General features: G+C 44.7%; 1 protein-coding gene across 23 annotated transcripts; it reads right to left on the bottom strand.

Moving 5' to 3' along the window:
* Positions 1-1178: 1178 nt before the first annotated feature.
* On the bottom strand, positions 1179-18845 carry LOC109647652 (target of Nesh-SH3-like). Of its 23 annotated transcripts, XM_069521039.1 has the most exons (24): positions 17763-18844; positions 14223-14402; positions 12846-12914; positions 12632-12764; positions 12230-12411; positions 11983-12032; positions 11272-11311; positions 10914-10991; positions 10558-10632; positions 9373-9564; positions 8909-8986; positions 8348-8524; positions 7682-7747; positions 6812-6898; positions 5646-5705; positions 5357-5569; positions 5051-5140; positions 4698-4907; positions 4457-4562; positions 3659-3738; positions 3477-3506; positions 3240-3398; positions 3044-3166; positions 1179-2784 (listed from the first exon to the last, which is right to left on the bottom strand). In XM_069521039.1, exons 1-24 carry the CDS (start codon positions 18019-18021, stop codon positions 2669-2671), a joined length of 2853 nt encoding a protein of 950 aa, XP_069377140.1. In that variant the 5' UTR covers positions 18022-18844; the 3' UTR covers positions 1179-2668. The 23 variants fall into 23 exon arrangements, with proteins under 23 accessions (XP_069377140.1, XP_069377141.1, XP_069377142.1 ...); XM_069521040.1 differs by lacking the exon at positions 10558-10632 and having other exon boundaries at positions 17763-18845; XM_069521041.1 differs by lacking the exon at positions 6812-6898 and having other exon boundaries at positions 17763-18842.
* Positions 18846-22021: the final 3176 nt, after the last annotated feature.

Here is a 22021-nt window from a genome sequence, read left to right as displayed (position 1 = left end):
AGCTCTGCAGCTCAAGGACAGGTGTCTCCTCAGGTTCTTTCTACACATGGACTTCCTCCTGCCGCACGTGTGGTAACATGAAGCCAGCTCCCGTCTGGTTTCCCTCCAACACCTCATTGAGTTAACGATGTGTGAGACCTGCGGACCATCAGCACTCTCATCACGTTCCCCTCAACCTTCACATATTATTCTAAACACACGAATTAACCACGTGGCTTCGATAAATAACTGACAAGTTCAGAGGTTAAACATCCGACTTCACCAAGTGAAGACATGTGTTACTGTCAGGGCTCTTATTTTGAAATCTGAAGGCCGATGAGTGTGAACCGGAAGCAGCCGAGGCCCCTGCCGCGCTAAAGCTAAAGCTAAAGCTAGCTGATGGTGATAAAGATGGACAAAGTGAATGTTTGTGTTTCAGTAGAAACTCACCCGAGTCTTCAGGCTCACACCTGTGGGTTAGCACCGCGTTAGCCTCGTCCTCTCCCGGCTCTGTGCTGATGCTAACGCTAACGCTAACAAACACTCTTTAAAACTCAAGATGTTTTTCGTTCTTCTCGTTTCAATCGTTTCTCTTGTCGCTGTCCGCCATCTTGTACCTGACGCTCCAGCTCTGATTGGTCGGAGCCCAGTGACCAATCACTTTGAAGGAAGAGGGAGAAAAACCAATTGAACGTTTGACAAATGTTCTAGTTTTTATTAGTGTTGTTTTAATTGTGTCATTTAATTACGAAAGTACTTTATGATATTTGATCAATTTGAAGTAATTGTTGGTTTCTTCTTCTGATTATTTTTCCTTTCCTGCTGCACATGAGCTTCAACACTGAAGACAACTGACCCACTGTGGTCCCTGAAGGCCTCACGTTCACTGAACATGTGTGTGTTGGGGATCGTTGGCGTGTGCACGTGTTATGTAACCGTGTTTGTGCAGGAGGGTGAAATTACAGCAGATTTGGCATCAGGGACGTTTCCTGCTCTTATTTTCTTTTTCAGGCTCTGTGGTGAACGGGCCGTCACGTGTTCGAGTCCCTGGAGAACAAACCCAGTCACATTTTCCTGCTATAAAAATAAAATGTCTTAAAGTGCAGCGACCAGTTGCCGTGGGAACGTCTCATGTTCTTTGTTGAAGGTTTGTGATTTGTCTCTAACACACTGGATTAAATCTGAACAGCAAATACACATCTGTAAAAAAAGAATCGTCTTTATTGTTGAAAATAATATAAAAACAAACGTACAGAACATATTTGACATGATGATTGAATGAGAGAGTCGTTAAAGCTCAGCGTCACCAGGACAAACATTAGGAACAACTTCCTGCCGTCACGTGGTCGGAGGCAGGATGAGAAATTAATGGCTTATTGACAAAAACACATTAGCATGTTAGCTCCTAGCCCCAATCCAGGACTGTTCTAAGACGTTTGAGTCACATGGCGACTTAGAAAACGTCTGTTTTTTATATTTAGACAAACCCAGTGTTAAATTTTACACCTAAAATCTTCCATCTTAATTTCCTGTGAACTCATAAATCTATATATCAGCATAAATCAATCATTAGCTAATTAGCTAGATACACACAACTAGTGAATGCTAAACCTTCATCTCAGTTCGTTAACTAGTTGTAATGATTGTCTGGTTAGCTAGCCACGTAGCTCTAGAATAAAGTAGCTGTTGATGTACCTCTGCTAACCAATGCTAGCCACCACAACAACCAAACTTCTCGTCTATGTTTGGTAAAATAAACAAAGAGTTTGTTTAAATACAAATATTTTCAGATTCATCAGCCATTGTCTCCTGAGGATTTGTGCTTTAGCATCAGAGGAGAAGAAGAGTTTTAACGTTATCGTAGAATAAAAAGGCCACGGTGATGCATCTGCAAAAATGTATATAAAAATACATTCTCTCCATTTACATATAAATACATTTTTGTTGTGCAAATTGCAAAGTGTAGAAGCCTCAATGTTTCCTCTGTGTGAGTCCGAGGCAGCGAATCGTTAAAGCACCAAAAATCAGGCCTGAATTTAAACATGGAACACAGAGAGGACGGCGACATCGTTCTTCAGCCCACTGGACATGTATAATAACGCTTGAAGTCACTTTGTGCTTTTTTATAAATAAAGAGAAAGTAATTCATATTCTGCAGAAACCTGATAATGAAAGAAAAGGTTGTTCTGTAAAATATTTTATATTTTCTTCTCAGATCCATAGAAAGATTTTGGATTTGCTCATTTCAGAAAGTGATATTTTCAATTTGGTCGATGTTGATGAGTTTACGACTCGTTGTGTTTATTCTGTGTTTGTGACGGAGGGGGTGAAGCAGGACGTCGTCTTGTTTCCTGTTTAAAGAAGAAGAAGTGTCTCCGTGGGGATGTCATGTGACCAAAGAGCTTTAGATAAATAACATGAAAACAGGGAGCCAGCTTCCCATGATCTGAACACCAAATAAAATCTATGACGTGAGATTTGTTTCACTGCAGAGGAAACAAACCTTCGTCCTGCTCCGTCACTTTGATAAATTCTAAAGACGACACATGTTTACTGATACACTTTCAATTCCCTGAACATAAAGTCCATGTTTCTGCAGCTCTGGGTTGTGACGTCTCAGCTCCGGCACTTTGTCAGGACCTGCTCCTGTTTCAGGCGTCTCCCAGGACGACTCTGAACTCGGGTCCGTCTACCACTTTCCTGGGATTGGCGTTCCACACTCGTACCATGCGACGTAGCTGACGTGGGAGTGTCCTCCGATCTGTCCGAAGTGGACGGGCTCCTGACGCACGGCTCTGTAGAAACCTGCGACAAGCGACAGGACGCACACGTGTGATTGGTTCATTCTCCAGTGACACTGTTTCACTACAGTTATTTACTGAGATGTGAAGAAAACAGACGAGTGGATCTAAGTCCTGTTTTTAACTCAGGTGGGTTCATGGTCCCAGAGGATACGTCTCAACTTCCTGTCTCTGACTGTGATCAGCTCCTGTTCTTTCAAAATAAAAGCAGCTGAACTGACTGTGATCAGCTCCTGTTCTTTCAAAATAAAAGCAGTTGGTACCGGGTCTGGTGGGCAGCTGGTCGGCTCGCAGCTGTCGACCCGTTCTTCCGTCCAGGAAGGAATCGACAAACTGACAGTGATCCTCGCCAAAGCCGGTCTGATCTCCAATGTTGTAGAATTTACCTGAACAGGAAACAGAGTCGTCAGATTAAAGTCGTCAGTGGGACGAGGGCGGGGCTCCGGCGTGGACACTCACCGTTGAGCGAGTCGCTCAGGTAGATCTTGTACCTCAGTGAGTTGCACAGCTGGACACCAACAAACTTGCGGTACCAGGTTCTCTTCACGTACTGTTTCCCGTGACAGTCGGAGTACGAGTCCGTCTTGAAGGGGAACTGAGTCCAGATGGCGTCTTTACCTAGAGACGACAGCGTTTCCATGACGACACTTTAAAGCTCAGTACGAGTTCACGTGAAGACGTGTGACGAAATCTTACCTGAAACGTTCTCGCTCACTCGAGGGTCAGCTGAGAAAAACACAAACTGAAGTTTAATTGATTTATAGATTTAATGACGTCGTCTCACAGTTTTATTATTAAAACTATTTTTTAGTCAAGACGAGATTTTCAGTGAAAACATCACAAAGGAAACATTTTCATTTCCTGTCGGTGTCGTTTACCTGACTCTGTGTTGAAGGAGACTGGGTCACTGGACGGACCCGAACCCAGATCGTTCTTTGGTTTCACCTTGAACTCATAACTGTAAACACAAAGTATACTGCGTTACTTAGTTTAAAATACTCTGTTACTTTCAACAGTTTAAAATACTCAAGTTACCTAGTTTAAAATACTCAAGTTAACTAGTTTAAAATACTCAAGTTACCTAGTTTAAAATACTCAAGTTACCTAGTTTAAAATACTCAAGTTACCTAGTTTAAAATACTCCCTTACTTTCACGTTTAAATGCGTAAACATGATGTCCTGATGTCACCGTTTCTATCTGCGACTCATTTAACCTCAGTGTGTTAAACAGACTCGTTGTGATTATTCTACATCCTGAACATCTGGCACTGGTGGCGACAGCGCTCGGCTCTGAAATGACTCGACTGCCTCTATGTGATTGGACAGCTGTGTCCAGATGTGTGGCAGCAGCTGGCGAGCGGGTCGTTTGTGAACGTTGCTGAGTTGTGAGTGACGGTGAGCGACCTCTTTTCTTTTGGAGTCACTGGAGGTTTGATGGCGTCGAGGGGAAGTCGTTCAGTTGTTAAGTAAAAGTGACGTTAACACGGTTGTTTTTGTTTTCTGTGTTCCTGCTCCGTAATCATAAAAAAACTGAAATAAAATAAAACTTTATTGAAACACTGAAGTGAACCCGAGGCTCCACTGGGCCCTCGAAGGTCAACGGGTCAGAGGTGAAGTTCAGATCTGAATCTTCTTCTGAATCTGATCTTCAGTCAAACTCAAGGTCAACGACTCACCTGCTCTCAGGTTTGAGGTTCTCCACCGCCGTGTGAGTCTGGTTGGTCCTCAGGATGGAAACTTGCTCGCCATCGGGTCCTTTAGCGGTGGAGATGACTTCATACTCTGAGGAAAAGACAAGAGGATTATGGGAAAGATTTGTATGAACACATCGTACAGTCAGACAAACATGTTTGTAAAAGGTTTTGTATTTTGTTGAATCTGATGAACAATCATCATGAGACGTTTGTGTATTTGTACCCGTGGTGTCATTGTCGGTTTTTTCCCAGTCCAGGATGATGAAGGACGGACATCCCTCTACCGTCACCACGGTGAGGTTTGAGGGTGGAGTCTTGGGCGGTGCCGTCGCGTTGGCCTCACCGTGTTCGTCTTCAGGAAAGTAGTTGAGGGAGGAAGTGATGGAACACGGCTCGTCCGGTTTCTTTCCTGTTTGATAAACGACGTGAGGAGCTGTGGGAGGAGGAGGGAAGGGGTTAGTCAGTGTTCTCTTTGATATATCAAAGCAAGGCACCAACACTGCCAGGGTTGAGGGTTCAATTCCCTGCTGCAATAGAACTTGTTTTGAAAGCTTCAGTTGAATCAACTCCACTCACCAACAAATCTTTTATTTCCCATGGCGTCGATGTCTGAGGTCGGCTGAGACTTGAACAGGTCAGAGTCTTCCCACGTTTCCTGTCGAGTCGCTGAAACAAGAAACACAAAGAAACAAACTGAAAAAAGTTCTTTCAACACAGAGAACTTCAGCGTAAACATCGGTTCTACAAGAACCGGAACAAAACAAAGATAAAGAGGCCAAGAAGAAGAATTTCACCAAACAACCAGAGGCCAAAACACACCCTTCTTGGTGGAGGCGGAGTCAGTACAGACGATAGCGTTTGGTTGATTTAAAGTGTTCGTACCAGGTGTTGGTGCCACAGTGGTCGAGGTCGTACTTGAGGTCATGCGTGCGGTCGTACTGGTGGTCGTGCTTGAGGTCGTACTGGCCGTCGTGCTTGCGGTCGTGCTTGAGGTCGTGGTGGGGGTCTGTCTCCGCTCTGGTTTGGCGGTGGCTGGAGGGACTTTGGGTTTCAGAATCAGTAACTTGTCCGTCAGCTTGAAGTCGTTGACTTTGTCTGATGAAAAGAAAACTTCACTTTTCCAGCAAATGAAAACATGAAAAAGGTTTTTGATAGTTTCCTCATTTCTCACCTGTTTCTCCAGGTTTCCCCACCAGGTTCAGCCTCTTGTTGAGGGGACGAGCAGGTGATCCTGGAACAAACAGATCATATGAAACTGAAAAACAAGTTTACAAGTAGAAGACGACTTCATCTCTGTGGATGTGAAACAGTGGAACTTTTTTTTTACTGTGAATCAGGTTCAGATTCATGTTTTGGACACTTTGAGTCTAAATAAGGAAAAAACAAAGCTTTATTTTCCAGAGAACTGATTTCTAATCTGCTGGAAAATCTCCTCTGTTCTCATGAGAACTCGATACCTGGTTCCAACTCAACCTGAAAACATGAGCGCTCTTGTTTAATTCCACCAGATCGCAGAGCGTTTGTTTTTCAGGCTGACGTCCAGAAGCTGCAGCCAATTAAATTCCCTTCTTTCTTTCATTGCACAAATTCTTCACAATCAGGGAGTTGAGTCGCTTCCAGAACTAAATGGAATCAGAGCGAAGCCAGAAACATGAAAGATGTTTCAGCTCCAAACATGAAACAATACAGACGCTTCTCTCAGTCGCTCACATGTGACCGTGTGTGACAGCGCCGGAGACGCCAGGTCGCCTGCAGCGCCGACTCTTTTCCTGTCCTCTGTAAACGTTCTTTTATTCTTCAACATAAATTAAACGTTCACTGCATCGTGATTACAGCACAAAACCAGATGAAATAAACACTGTCTGATTCTCACAAACAAACAATCCTCAAACCAAAAGCAAACATTCGTCTGCACATTCTCGCTGGATGCCACGCCGTGTCCGGCCTTCTCTAAACACGGCGTCTCTGCAGGAACATGTCTGCAGCCTGCAGTGATCGCAATCAAGCAAAAAGCAGCAGCTGAGGCTGGAGGACAGAAATAACAGCAGCGTCGTCACAGAATAATAAGAAACAGTTTCCTTAAACTTCTGCGGTGACAAAAAGCTCTGAAAAGTAAGTAAACGACGGCAGGAGAACATTCTTTCCATCAACACAAAGAATTTTCCACAGACGCTGCTGAAGCTCAGACCGACGACCGGGATTTTCTTTCCCGCTCGTTTTAAACATTCGTCTCTCGACATCCAGAACGGCCAAACCATGCAGAGTTGGCAGCGCAGAGCGAATGAAGCGCCAATCAGCAAACGAGCATGAGGAGAGAGGCGACATTCAGACCGTTACCGTGAAACCGCCGCTCGACCCGAGGACCAGAACGATCAAACACGTCGGGCAGCTGAGACGTGTCGTCGTCCAGCAGCGAGTTGTTCACTGCGGCGGAAAAACATGGACGTTAAACTTTGTTTGATTTGTTGAAGGTTCCACTGTTTCACATCTTAAACACAAAGTTCTTGTCGACACGTTTGAGACATGAACACGAAGAAGAAACAATAAAACATGGACGACAGCAGAAACCAGCTCACGCTGACTGGACAGGACGACCACGCACACGTGACATCATCATCCACACGTCATGTTTCTGACTTTAGATTCATCTGCTGTTTACATCACATCTGAAGAGGAAGTGCTTCACTTTTTATTTTCATTGTTGAACTTCAGCCACGTTGGTGAAGAAATAGTCAAACAGACAAGTTCAAAGCTTCGTCCTGCTCGTCAAAATAAAAGCTCTTCAAATTCATCATCATTTCTCATTAAAAATGTCGTTTCAACAGAAGCTTCATTAAGATGAACTGCTGACGTGTGATTGGTCGTCCTCAGACTGTTCGAGTGTGATGAAGATGAACCCAGCGACCACAGACGTTTACACCCCCACCACATGACCACATGACCACATGACCACAGTGACATCAGCTTATATAACACACTCAAATAATCAAGTTCAATTCCACCTGATTATTTGAAGCTTTGATGAAAACCTGCAGCAGCAAAAACATGAGACACAAAGACGAGCGATGGACACATCGACGAGCGATGGAGGGACGAATGAAAGACAAAAGTACTGAAACAAACAATGGATGGAGACAAAAACACCAGGATGAGCTGCGGTGGGAGTGACCGGAGAGTTAATGATGAAACACAAACATGGTTTTTTACCCAGTCGGTGTCGTTGCCATAAGGCTGGTTTGGGGGGGGAAATGCCCCGGCGGTGATATCCGTTAACTGTTGGAAGAAAACTGAACATTACAGAGAGAAAGAATCTGGAAACTGAACCTGAGAAAAGAACGAGAGTTCGAGTCCTCGGAATGTTTTCAAAGTTTGAAGAATTTGATTTGTGTTTGACGTCTGAAAGGTTTTAAGAAACACGACCGCTTTAAATGTCTTTTAAGTTTTTGTCCAATTTTTAGGAATGTAAATGAAGCAGTGGAAAATCACAGACGTCACAGCTGATATATTGTCTTGACGTCTTGAAACAGAAACAGGAAGTTGGAAGTTGTTATGGTGAAAAATGATATTTGTTTTTTTTTTAATAGATTTGAACGTAATGTTACGACGATCAAACTTTAGACAAACGGACTCGTGCAGTTGTTCATCTGTCAAGTTCATTCAGCAGCAAACAAAAGACAAGAACAACAAAGTGTTGAAGTTCGTGGTGAGAATCAGTGTCTGAAGTTTTGTCCTTCTCCTTTGGAATGAAAAGAAAATGTGAGATGGAACAAAACCAGAATCATTATAAGATCATTAGTCCGACATCTTCCACCCTCAGACCACAGAGGAACAACCCGAGGTGAATCAGAGTGAAGGTGGCAGGAGGAGGATTACCCCCGAGTATCCCGGAGGTCGGGGACGAGTTACTGGTTCTAGAGGACGAGGAGGGGGGGGGCTGTCTGAAGCCATTAGAGGAGGGGAAGAGGGGGTTTCTTGACACCAGCCTCGAGGATCTGGCCGCCGGGTCGTACGGGTGTAAAGGCAGCGACGGCCCGAAGTTTCTGCTTTGACCTAAAAGATCAGAAACAGTTGAGCCTGAGTTAAAATGGGATTCTGGATTAAGATGCCAGAGCAGCGAGTTTACAGCAGCGATGATGTTAGTGATGTTCCGACGTTAACGTTTGCTCACATCACTCACGTTTAGTTTTCAAACACAATCTTCAGAAACCACAGTCATTGAAACCGATGTGATGACGCAACCATGACTGTAAGATTGTGCTCCGCATGCAGGGCGTGGCGGCTGCGTTGGATGAGATGAGTTTAAAGATGCGACTCTGACAGCGAGCAAACAAAAACTGAGCTGCACGACAACTGGAAGCTGGAGGGAACAAGATGGCGGCAGATTAACGGCAGACAAAGAGCGAAACAGAGGAAGCTCCATGAGGTCATTATTACCCCAGCTGTTAGTTCTAGCCCTCTCATTGGTCAGAGCAGTTCTCAGCAGTGATGATCCGTCCTGTGATTGGCTGAAAGCTGCAAGGGAGAAAGAAGGTTTAACAGGACGCAGACGCAGGCGCGTGTCAGTGTACGAGATCGTCCTCGACCTGTCAACAAAGATTAATAAAGGTTTGAATCCCGCAGCAGACGAAGCCTGTTGAAAAGACTTTGAACTGTTTGCTGATGAATCTGTCGGACCGACAGAGAGCGTCACGCTCAGCAGGGGATCGAACACCAGCTGATTTCAATGTGTTTCACATAAATCAACCATCACTCACAAAAACACAAAGTCAACAGGAAGCAGCTCAGATACTTCAAATATCACTTCACTGCAGCAGGAAGTCAAATACTTTGAAACCACAAACGGATTCATCTGGTTTAACGTGGTGAAGATGTCACTCAGATAAAAATAAGTAAATTACCCGCAGGGTTACGAGGCTTCTCAGGTGCATTAGTGGGCGTCTTAGTATTCTGAGGTGGGTCCCTGTGGGGGGGTAATCTAGTTAGGGGGGCGGCTGTGGTGTCGGCGTGGGGGACTTTGGACGGCAGGAGTGGGGCGGAAGGACGAGGATCTGTCGGTTGGTTGTTGTCGTTTTTAACAGTGTTTCCTTCGTCTGGAGTAAAAGAGGAGAGAGGTACCGTCGTCATGGGAACATGGGAAAACGTGAGCGTCACCAGACACACGTCTTTTAAAATATGGAAGTTATCATATGTTTTTATTTCGGAACTTTCCCAGAAAGATAAATACATTTTTTAAATGTTTGCAGCCAAAGATGAAGTTCTCCATAATTCCGTAGCCCGTGGAAGGAGAGAAAAGAAGACATGGTGACATTGACACAAAGAGGACAGGAAAGTGAAGACTTGTGTTGGAGGGACGCCCCCCCCACGTCTGCGTCTGAACATGCACCCTGTCATGCAGACTGGTAACCATGGCAACCACAGTCAGGCCAGATGGAGGAGCGATGGAACAAACTAAAGATGTGATTGGTTCAAACATCTTGAATGAATCAAGTTTCACTGAATAAAGTTCAGATTAACATCAAATCATTTACTCACCTCCGACCACGGACTCGTGCAGCCCAAATATTTCAAATACACCGAATCTTTAAATTTCAGAAACTAAAAACTTTTCTGGGAATCCTGAAATTTTACCCAAAATATTTTCATGGAATGTGAATAAAACAAGATGAACTAATAAATCTGGAACTAAAAGTGTTAAAGCTGTGAAAGTTTCACATTTTGATGAATTGGTTAAAAAGGTATTTGAAATATCTGACGAATATAGGAAACACAAAGATTATTTCAAAGTGAAAGAAGAGAAGCAGAAGAAACGTGGCAGCAGACAAATGATTCAAACAGGTGAAGCATCGTGGCCGCCGTCACATGACCTTAACGGGGAGGTTAAATAAAGATTAGCCGCGGGTGCTATCAGTGTGGGCGGGGCAAGTGAACCTGTTCGTATCACGTGACGTCACCTCCGCGCTTCGTATCGACTTTCTAACCAGAGCATGCCAGCCAGCCAATCATACCCCCCCCCCCCCCCCAGCTGCATCACAGGGCTCAGCTGAAGCAGGTAAAGCTGCTCAGTAAAAAAAAAGTCTTGTTACCGAGTGACACATGAGGCCATTTAGGCTCAGCGGCGCCGGGAAGAGGCAACCTTTCCTGCTGGCCCTCAGGTGGCGCTGTGGGGAATAATATGGTTGGTTTGATAAGAGAAGAAGAAAATAAAGAAAAGATAAAAGTGGTGAAAGTGTAAAATCAGTGGATTCAGGTCATGTGATACTGAAACTGCTTTTAGGCCAAACGATGCCGAGACTTTCTTTCTTTCCAAATGTTTCCTCTTCTTTCATATTTACTTACGTTAGTTTGAGTGTAACTCTACGGAAGCTGCTGGGGTTCAGGTGTATGAGGTCAAACGTCGCTGCAGCTCTAAATAAAGAACATGCACAAGAGAGATAATCACCAAAAGACGTGCGCGGCGCTCCGGGGAGCCCTGGGTGTGGGAGCAGAGACAGTCGAGGCTGCGTCCGGTTGTGTAGAGCTGAAAACACAACAACACAAAGCGTCCGTCAGCGTGTGATCAGTTTTTATCTTCAGCTGCAGTTTAACGTTCAGAGAATCTCGGACTTCTGTTGTTTGACAGAATAAAGAAACGTCGGAGTTCTGGTCGTGTTATCGTTGGATGACAGATTTAAGAACCGGCCTGAACTTGCTGTGACGTCTATTGAATCAGATTCTTCATGTGACGTCAGGCAGAAAAAACAACTGACGCTGCCTGAACACGTCTCTTCACACTGTTGGATAATAAAATCAACTCTTACCCGGACGAGGAGGGAACAGAGCGTGAGCTCCATGAGGCTTCTGGAAAACAGAACACGTTCATTAGGACAAACAGCTTTAACGTTGAGCAGTAGAAAGCTTCAGTGGTTGTGACAATTGGGAAAATGATCATTCACGTGATCATTTGTTATTAAAACATATTGTTTTAATAAAAATGACATTTTTATTTAAATATTCTTCTTTTTAAACGGAATAAAAATCATGAAATGAATAAATGAGATGATAAAATGTTTCAGTAGTTTTACTTTTTTTTCGGCAGCCGCAGATTTTTCTCTCAATGTGTTTAGTGTCTGTCAGTGTCTTTGATCTTTAAACGGTCTGCTCTGGGTCATGTTACATACATGTGCTGACACATGAAACACGCAGGGCAGATGCCTGAGGTGACGAGGCGTTCACAGTCTGTTCGGACTTTTCACACTCTCTCACGCCGTGTTTTTAATTTAATAATAAAATGCAAAGTGTATGGAAGATGTAGAAACTAAATACATTCAATAAAAATGACTCATTTGAGTCATTTGCTAATATGAATGTGTTTCATCCATATTCATGAAGAAACAGAGCAGGAAACTAGCTGTTCACATTAAATTCAGACTCATTGTGTTGGTTCTCATTTAAAATAAGGTTCATGTGAGTTTGTACTGTTTAGATGCTGGTTGTTGATTTGTTTGATTTAAATGCAGCAGGCGACGTACCAGCGGTTTGAGAGGGTTTTGCAGCTTAAACGTCTTCTGTGTGTTTTTATCTGTGAATCCAGAAAAAACTGAGGTTAGTTAGTTTCTAATACATTTAATCGACCAGGTTAACATGTTCACAAACTGAAATCCAGAGAAAAACAAGTAACAGGCAGAAGAAATATTCTGACTCGGAGGAGACGACATTGATGAACAATCCCGACCAATGAAAAACCTTCGACTTCTTCTGGTCAAAATGAAAACGTACTGTTCATGTTGGTGTTGTGAATGACTGGTTTGCTCCACAAGCCGCTGCGGTCGTCCTTATTGGATCGGACGCCGAACTCGTAGGGCGTGTTTGGTTTCAGGTTGTCGATGACGGTGTCGCTGGTCGGGCAGGTCTGATAATTCCACTTCCTGTTCCTCTCTCTGTAGCGTATGGTGTAAAACCTGGAGACACAAAGACGGCGGGAAGGAAATTTAGCGAGAGAAAAGTCGTGAGGGTCGAGAACATTGATCGTTAATCATCTTATTCAACGTGTTTCAGCCACCACTAAAAACCACAAATCTGCCTAATGGTGGCGCTATAGCAAAGGTCAGATGAACAGCAGAGTGAACTTGATGTAAACGTATAAATGTCCGTATATATTGATTTCTATGCGTCTCTGACCCGTCCTCCAGACACTCGTTCATGATGTTTCCTTCGTACGGCGTCTTCAGGTAGTTCCCCCAGGACAGCAGCACGGCCGTGGGGCTGACGGAGCCGATCACCAGGTGCAGCGGTTTCTCCAGGTTCACTTTACCTGTGCACAGGTGAGGACAGGGTAAGACTTCCTGCTGACCTGCGGCTGCGCTCTGAGCCAAACAGGAAGTGCTCATTGTACCTGTGCAGTGCTTCTTCACATCGTTGACTGGGATTGGCTGAACGGCCACCAGGTACTTGGGCTCTGCGTCTGAAACCAGACGTTAACAGGGTTTTACTCTGATTGTATTTTGAAAAGACAGGAACAGGAAGCAAGTGACCAGCGCTATGAGGAACAGAATCAAGTCCCAAAGGTCAAAGTCAAAAGTAAAGCATCCACTGTGTGTACTACGTGTTCTAAATGTACAGTGTGTACTACATGTTCTTGATGTACTTGTACTGTGAAGTCGTTGTGGAAGTGGCAGCGTGTCGGACATTTGCTGGACTTTGTTCAGTAAACGTGATGAAGGTGATGATGTCGTCAGGGACGAGGTTGCCCCCCCACCAGAGAGACAGGAAACAGACGCACACGTGTGAACGATTAGAGCGAACACATGTGAAAACATTCAGTCATGTGATTCTCATGTTTCTCACGTCTCACTTTTCTCTTCATTTGTCTTTTTTGGGTTTTCTTCTGATTTTTTTATTTCAAATCGTTTTGTTTTCATAAAAACTGTTTTATTATTTTTCACCATTAAATTCTCTCTTTGGTTCTGATTTGTCTTTTCAGAATAAAAGTCTGTGAATGTTTTCAGTTGTGAAGTGAAACTTTGACCTTTGATCTGCGGAGCTTTAAAAAGTCTCTTTTGATTTCTTTTATCTCTTCAATAAACTGATGAAAACTTTACTGACATTGACACCAGCTTGTAAAGTTTTGTCTTAAAATCAAAGTCAGAGGACGACGACTTGTTCGTCTTCTTCTCTTCGATAGACATGCCCCGCCCCCTCCTGACCTCATCAATCACCTGTCACACAGAGCGGCCTCTATTTAACTATTTGTTGTTAAACGTCGTCTCTGACGCACTAAACATATTTATCTGTTATTAACTGTAATGAAGTCACATGACACTGCTGCAGCCACAGGTTGACTTCCTGTGGTTTGTATTTAAAGAGTTAACGCTGCGACGAAGGTTTGAGACCCGCTCCGACACGACGTGTCTGACAGACGACCTCGGGACAGAAACGACCACGACGAGAGACAAAGACGTGATTCAATGAAAATCCTCCCGGTGGAGCTGAAAGTGTTTACAACATGGTTCCCCTGCAGGACGTTTGAATTATTACAGAATAAAAACCACACGCTCCGACTCTGATGTACTTCTGCTGTTTCTACATACATGATCATAGCATGTTCATGAAAACACAAACTTTCCTTATTAGGAACATAAATAATACATGTGAGGAGGAAAAGGGTGAGACAAAACAGGGTTTCCATGACAACCAGGTTTAGAACCTCAGCTTCAGATGAAGAAAAACTTTTAATATTAAATAAATGAAGAATAATAAAAACTGCTCTCACCCATCTCGGCCTCGTAGGTTCGTCCATTCTCCGGCAGCTGGATGAACTGTTTGGAGAACACGCTGCTGCCGTATCCCAGGATGTAACCTTCCAGCTTCACGTCAGGGTTCGGACGGACGAACTTCATCACGATGGTGTCGCCGGTGGCGTTGATCCGAACTTTTATGTTCTGACGATGAACTGATGAAGACGAGGAGGAAGAGAAAAGACGGGAGGGTGTTTAAAAAAGTAAACAAACTTTCTTTACTGTTCGTTTACAAACGATTAATATGAATGTGAAAATAAAACGATTTTATCTTTTCTAAGATTTTATCTCAATCTCAAACTAAGAGTGTAAAGAGTGTGAAGAGTGTGAAGAGTGTGAAGAGTGTGAAGAGTATAAAGAGTGTGAAGAGTGTGAAGAGTGTAAACAGTATAAAGAGTGTGAAGAGTATAAAGAGTGTAAAGAGTGTGAAGAGTGTAAAGAGTGTGAAGAGTGTAAAGAGTGTGAAGAGTGTGAAGAGTGTAAAGAGTGTGAAGAGTGTGAAGAGTGTAAAGAGTGTGAAGAGTATAAAGAGTGTGAAGAGTGTGAAGAGTGTGAAGAGTGTAAAGAGTGTGAAGAGTATAAAGAGTGTGAAGAGTGTGAAGAGTGTGAAGAGTGTAAAGAGTGTGAAGAGTGTAAAGAGTGTGAAGAGTGTGAAGAGTGTGAAGAGCGTGAAGAGTGTGAAGAGTGTGAAGAGTATAAAGAGTGTGAAGAGTGTGAAGAGTGTGAAGAGTGTAAAGAGTGTGAAGAGTATAAAGAGTGTAAAGAGTGTGAAGAGTGTAAAGAGTGTGAAGAGTGTAAAGAGTGTGAAGAGTGTGAAGAGTGTAAAGAGTGTGAAGAGTGTGAAGAGTGTAAAGAGTGTAAAGAGTGTGAAGAGTGTAAAGAGTGTGAAGAGTGTAAAGAGTGTGAAGAGTGTAAAGAGTGTGAAGAGTGTGAAGAGTGTAAAGAGTGTGAAGAGTGTGAAGAGTATAAAGAGTGTGAAGAGTGTAAAGAGTGTGAAGAGTGTGAAGAGTATAAAGAGTATGAAGAGTGTAAAGAGTGTGAAGAGTGTGAAGAGTGTGAAGAGTGTAAAGAGTGTAAAGAGTGTGAAGAGTATAAAGAGTATGAAGAGTGTGAAGAGCATAAAGAGTGTGAAGAGTGTGAAGAGTATAAAGAGTGTGAAGAGTGTAAAGAGTGTGAAGAGTATAAAGAGTATGAAGAGTGTGAAGAGCATAAAGAGTGTGAAGAGTGTGAAGAGTATAAAGAGTATGAAGAGTGTAAAGAGTGTGAAGAGTGTGAAGAGTGTAAAGAGTGTGAAGAGTGTAAAGAGTGTAAAGAGTGTAAAGAGTGTGAAGAGTGTGAAGAGTATAAAGAGTGTAAAGAGTGTAAAGAGTGTGAAGAGTGTGAAGAGTGTAAAGAGTGTAAAGAGTGTGAAGAGTGTAAAGAGTGTGAAGAGTGTAAAGAGTGTAAAGAGTGTGAAGAGTGTAAAGAGTGTAAAGAGTGTGAAGAGTGTGAAGAGTATAAAGAGTGTAAAGAGTGTAAAGAGTGTGAAGAGTGTGAAGAGTGTAAAGAGTGTAAAGAGTGTGAAGAGTGTAAAGAGTGTGAAGAGTGTAAAGAGTGTAAAGAGTGTGAAGAGTGTAAAGAGTGTAAAGAGTGTAAAGAGTGTGAAGAGTGTGAAGAGTATAAAGAGTGTAAAGAGTGTAAAGAGTGTGAAGAGTGTGAAGAGTGTAAAGAGTGTAAAGAGTGTGAAGCGCATAAAGAGTGTGAAGAGTGTAAAGAGTGTGAAGAGTGTAAAGAGTGTGAAGAGTGTGAAGCGATCACTGAGTGGAAGGTAAAACTGGGCTCAGGTCAGTGAAACCATCAGATGTAATGAGACGTTAAACCTCAGACGTGAACAACATGTGTTCCCACATCACGCCTTGTGAGGACGCTGGCGTTTCTAAGAGCCTCATTGTTCACGTGTTGACTTCAGGTTTTCTTTGGGCCGTTTGTTCTGCAGATCCGTGAGTTCAAGTCTGCAGACTTGGACGCGGTGGACATGTGGAATCATGTTGCTCATTCTTGGCAGCGACGCTCGGCCTGTCGACGTCTTTGTACCAGCAGCTGATTGAGTGGGGGGGTAAAGCTCCACATGACAGACGTGACGCCGTGAAACAAAGTCACGTTAAACAGAGTCGTGATCCTCGAGCACCGAACTGATCCCTGAGCCCAGAGACCAACACAGCTGTGGTTTACTCTTCACTACACACATACAGTACTTCAGTGCAGTACTTCACTGCACTGTACAGGAGAGTACACTATGGTAGAGTACAGTTCTATAAAGTACAGTTCTATAAAGTACACTATGGTAGAGTACAGTTCTATAAAGTACAGTTCTATAAAGTACACTATGGTAGAGTACAGTTCTATAAAGTACAGTTCTATAAAGTACACTATGGTAGAGTACAGTTCTATAAAGTACACTATGGTAGAGTACAGTTCTATAAAGTACAGTTCTATAAAGTACACTATGGTAGAGTACAGGAGAGTAACACCTGATATAATTGATGTTGTATCATAAAGGGAAGTTGCAGTAACATGTGTTTTACATTGTGTAGTTTTTTTTTGTTGAACTAAGAAAACGATGTTGTGTCACAGTTGGATGAAGGCGTGTCTTAATCAAACATCTGGAAACACACACAGACACAGACACAGACACACACACACACACACACACAGACACACACACACATCTGTTTAATAACGTTAATTAAGTTTTTTGACTCTGTTCCAACACAAGCTCGCTCTCTCTCTCTCTCTCTCTGTGTCGCTCTCTCTCTCTCTCTGTGTGTCTCTCTCTCTCTCTCTGTGTCTCTCTCTCTCTCTCTGTGTCTCTCTCTCTCTCTCTCTCTGTGTGTCTCTCTCTCTCTCTCTCTCTGTCTCTCTCTCTCTGTGTCGCTCTCTCTCTCTCTCTGTTGTTCTTGGCTGTCTCTCGCCCACTGAGGTAACAGTCTGAGCTGTCACATCAAATCCTCAAGTCACATATTACTGATTTACATAACACACACACACACACACACACACACACACACACACAGAAACATACACACATACACACACAGAAACATACACACACACACACACAGAAACATACACACACACACACATACACAGAAACATACACACACACACACAGTCTCACACACACACACACACAGTCTCACACACACACACACAGAAACATACACACAGTCTCACACACACACACACAGAAACATACACACACACACACACAGTCTCACACACACACACACAGAAACATATTAAAGATGAGAAATAAATGAATACAATGAAAACTTTATTTAAACAGAAGTTATGAACAGTTTATGTCAGATAATGATGAAGATGAAGATGAAGATGTGTGTAGAAGAAGTGTAGAAATAATCTCAGATTGTTTTATTTTCCTGATGTTTTCTGGATGTGATTCATTTCCTGTCTCTGTCTCTTTATTGTTGTTTGTTGTTTCTTCTTCTTGTGTGTCTGCAGAGTGCAACACTCACCTCTGACCCTCTGAGCCGGCGTCCCGCCGAGGAGCAGCAGCACGAGGAGGACGAGGATGCTCGCCATCAGAGCGTCCAGTAGATGAGGATGAAGGTGATGAAGAGGATGAAGAGGAGCGACCAGGAGTTGGACAACTTCAGTAAGTGTCTCCCCCTGCAGGCAGTCTGTGGGTCTCTTGTTCAGCAGTCGTCCTCGCTGTGGAGGTCGACACTGAAACGCCACCATGTATACCTCAGAGGGGCGGGGCCTGTGTGACATCACCAACCCTATAGTCCTCACATGCTAACTCCCCCCTCTCTCTCCCTCTCTCTCCCTCTCTCTGTGGTTCTAAAGCTCACTCACCCTCTCAGCCCCTCCTCCTTCTCTCAAACTCTTTTCTTCACGTACACCTCCTCTCATCCTGGTAGTTGTTTTGTATCTTTGTGGTTGTTTGTGTCTTTGTGGTTGTTTCGTATCTTTGTGGTTGTTTGTGTCTCTGTGGTTGTTTTGTATCTTTGTGGTTGTTTGTGTCTCTGTGGTTGTTTTGTATCTTTGTGGTTGTTTTGTATCTTTGTGGTTGTTTGTATCTTTGTGGTTGTTTTGTATCTTTGTGGTTGTTTGTGTCTCTGTGGTTGTTTTGTATCTTTGTGGTTGTTTTGTATCTTTGTGGTTGTTTGTATCTTTGTGGTTGTTTCGTATCTTTGTGGTGGTTTGTGTCTCTGTGGTTGTTTCGTATCTTTGTGGTTGTTTGTGTCTCTGTGGTTGTTTCGTATCTTTGTGGTTGTTTCGTATCTTTGTGGTGGTTTGTGTCTCTGTGGTTGTTTTGTATCTTTGTGGTTGTTTGTGTCTCTGTGGTTGTTTGTGTCTCTGTGGTTGTTTGTGTCTCTGTGGTTGTTTGTATCTTTGTATCTGACTGAATACGCAGCGTGTTGTGTTGTGATGAATGAAAACGTGTGGATCAGCAGCTGCAACATGAAGAACGTAAAGAATGTGAATTAGTTTTCACAACATCACAACCACAATGTGTGTGTGTCATAGACCCCCCCACCCCTGCTAATGAACATGATGGGAAAAGTGAAACCACACACACACAGACACACACACACACTCACACACACACTCACACACACACTCACACACACACACACACACACTCACACACACACACACACACTCACACACACACTCACACACACACTCACACACACACACACACACACTCACACACACACACACACACTCACACTCACACTCACACACACTCACACACACACACACACACACACACTCACACACACACTCACACACACACACACTCACACACACACTCACACACACACACACTCACACACACTCACACACACACACACACTCACACACACACTCACACACACACTCACACACACACACACTCACACACACACTCACACACACACACACTCACACACACTCACACACACACACACACTCACTCACACACTCACACACACACTCACACACACACACACTCACACACACACTCACACACACACACACTCACACACACACTCACACACTCACACACACACTCACACACACACACACTCACACACACACACACTCAAACACACACACACTCACACACACACACCCCGCCTGCCTCACACGTGAGCGCTCTCAGCCAGAACCTCTGACATGTTTTCTCCTGGAGGGAAAATCCAACCAAGTCCCTGGACTCAGGTTCGTGTTTCGCAGTTTGTCCAACACGTGGCGTCGCATGCGACCGGACGGAGGGAAGATGCAGCGCTGCCAAACAGCAGCTGAGGCTAAAGCAACAACAGGAGAAGAAGAGGAGAGAGGAAGTGATGACGGACGCTCGTCAGGCGTCACTGTGGGGGGGATAAACTGAGATGTGACGTTGAACAAGATGTGAAAACAACAAAGATTTTTATGTTTTTACTGTTACTAATATTTATTTAACTTCTGTTTATATTCGTGATTATTTCAGACGTTCATTTCTTCTTTCATTCATGTGAAATGTTGTTGTTCCGTCTTTTCCTAGTTTTTATTGATTTTAGCGAAATGTCCGTCTGTGATGTGAAGTCTTCATGTGCTTGTGTAAACGTGACGCGTGAACACATGAAGAACGTTAAAGTGTCAGTAAAGAGTCCGACAGCTGCAAACAACAAGCTCCAACACGCCGCCGCCTCTGCTGCTGCTTCTTCTCTTCACGTCGAGCTTCACGAGGCGGCAGAGCGGCTCCGCTCCTCGGCTGTAAAACTCCCACATCAAACAGGCGGGACGGCAGCCGACTCATTAAGGACGCTGTTATTCCAGCTATGCTCACAGCCCCGGGGCTCCACCCCCCCACTGCTCCCTGCTAATCAACGAGTGTAACGCCGCCAATTAGGTCAACAGGCCTCTGTCCTTCCAGCCAAACACCTCCCACTGTTTGTGCCGCTCATGGCGTCTGCAGTCCCGTCAGAGTCTCAAAGAGATGCTGAACACGTCGAGTCCATGCTGTTCAGTGGACAGGAGGTTAGCTCAGCAGCCAACAAGGTAACACGAGGAACGCCCCTGGCTGATTGTGCTGATGCAGCTGAGACGCTAGTGAACAAGAACAATGGCGCGTCCATCACGCCGCGGTTCAGACGGTGAACGTACGTCAGATGCCTCAGAGCGCTGCAGTCCCGCCCCCACTGCAGTCACATGACTGACAGCTGTGGCTAACAGCTTCCCTCAATCTTTGTGCTAAGCTAGGCTCAAACAACCACGATGAGATCACATGACGGCTTCTCCGGTGCGTTTGGACTCTTTGTGACAGAGAGGGAAAAGACCCGAGATTTCCCAGAAGGCCATTTTCATGAGCACGTGTCTCAGTTGACCTCTGACCTTTACTCTCTCCACCTGCAGCAGCACTGACGTCACCGTCATAATTGAACCGTCCACGCTCCGTGCCAGCCGCCTCCTCCGGCTCTCAGGTGGCTGATGGGTAATGAGGTAATTGCCACGGTGATTGTTTGGCATTTCTTTCCAAACACCTTGAACGGATTCCCAGAGACTCGTGTGGCGTCTGCGGGCCGGGAGCCAGCGAGCGTGCAGAGCCTCGAGCTGCTGTCGGCCGGCGGACGAGTTTAAAAACACAAAGACGTCTTCAGTCCTCGCGCTGCTGCTGCATTCAGGTTCATCAGGTTTTAAAACGTGAAGGTTGAAAAATGTGAAACTGGACTTTAATTAAAGGAGACAACAGATTTACAGACTGTCACTGAATGCACCGTGAATCTCCCTCTCTTCCTCTCCTCCTCCTCCTCTCTCTCCTCCTCTCCTTCTCTCCTCTCCTCCTCTCTCTCCTCCTCTCCTCTCCCTCCTCTCTCACCTCTCCTCTCCTCCTCCTCTCTCCTCTCCTCCTCTCCTCTTCCTCTCTCTCCCCTCCTCTCCTCTCCTCCTCTCTCTCCTCCTCCTCTCTCCTCTCCTCTCCTCCCCTCCTCTCTCTCCTCCTCTCCTCTCCTCCTCTCTCTCCTCCTCTCCTCTCCTCTCCCTCCTCTCTCACCTCTCCTCTCCTCTCCTCCTCCTCTCTCCTCTCCTCTTCCTCTCTCTCCCCTCCTCTCCTCTCCTCCTCTCTCTCCTCCTCTCCTCTCCTCCTCTCTCTCCTCTCCCTCCTCTCTCACCTCTCCTCTCCTCTCCTCTCCTCTCTCTCCTCCTCTCTCTCCTCCTCTCCTCTCCTCTCCCTCCTCTCTCACCTCTCCTCTCCTCTCCTCCTCCTCTCTCCTCTCCCTCTCTCTCCCCTCCTCTCCTCTCCTCCTCTCTCTCCTCTCCCTCCTCTCTCACCTCTCCTCTCCTCTCCTCTCCTCTCCCTCCTCTCCTCTCCTCTCCTCTCCTCTCCTCTCCTCTCTCACCTCTCCTCTCCTCTCCTCTCCTCTCCTCTCTCACCTCTCCTCTCCTCTCCTCTCCTCTCCTCCTGGACAGACATGTAAATAGGAGCAGCTCCTCCAGGACTGAAGGAAAATCCCCCAGAACACCAGGTCTGAGATTTACAGCTCTGCTCAGTTTTCTTGTCCCTGAACGCATCACCAGTTTGATGTTAATAAATAAATGAATGACCTGTGATGTCATCACACTGACCTGTGACCTCATCATTACACAGATGTCAGCTGACCTGTGACCTCATCATCACAACGTCCATTAGATCAAATCTATGGTTCGAACTGTGAGAAGAAAAAAGAAAGTTCCACTTTTCTCTTCCTGCAAAGTTACGAAGCGAAGCTAACGACGTCGGACAGGAAGGACGATGGCGTCCAGA

The sequence above is a fragment of the Paralichthys olivaceus genome, chromosome 24 (genome assembly GCF_024713975.1).
Source record: "Paralichthys olivaceus isolate ysfri-2021 chromosome 24, ASM2471397v2, whole genome shotgun sequence".
Classification (NCBI taxonomy): domain Eukaryota; kingdom Metazoa; phylum Chordata; class Actinopteri; order Pleuronectiformes; family Paralichthyidae; genus Paralichthys; species Paralichthys olivaceus.
The sequence above is the reverse complement of the archived record's forward strand: the minus strand, read 5'-3'. Positions and strand labels throughout refer to the sequence as shown.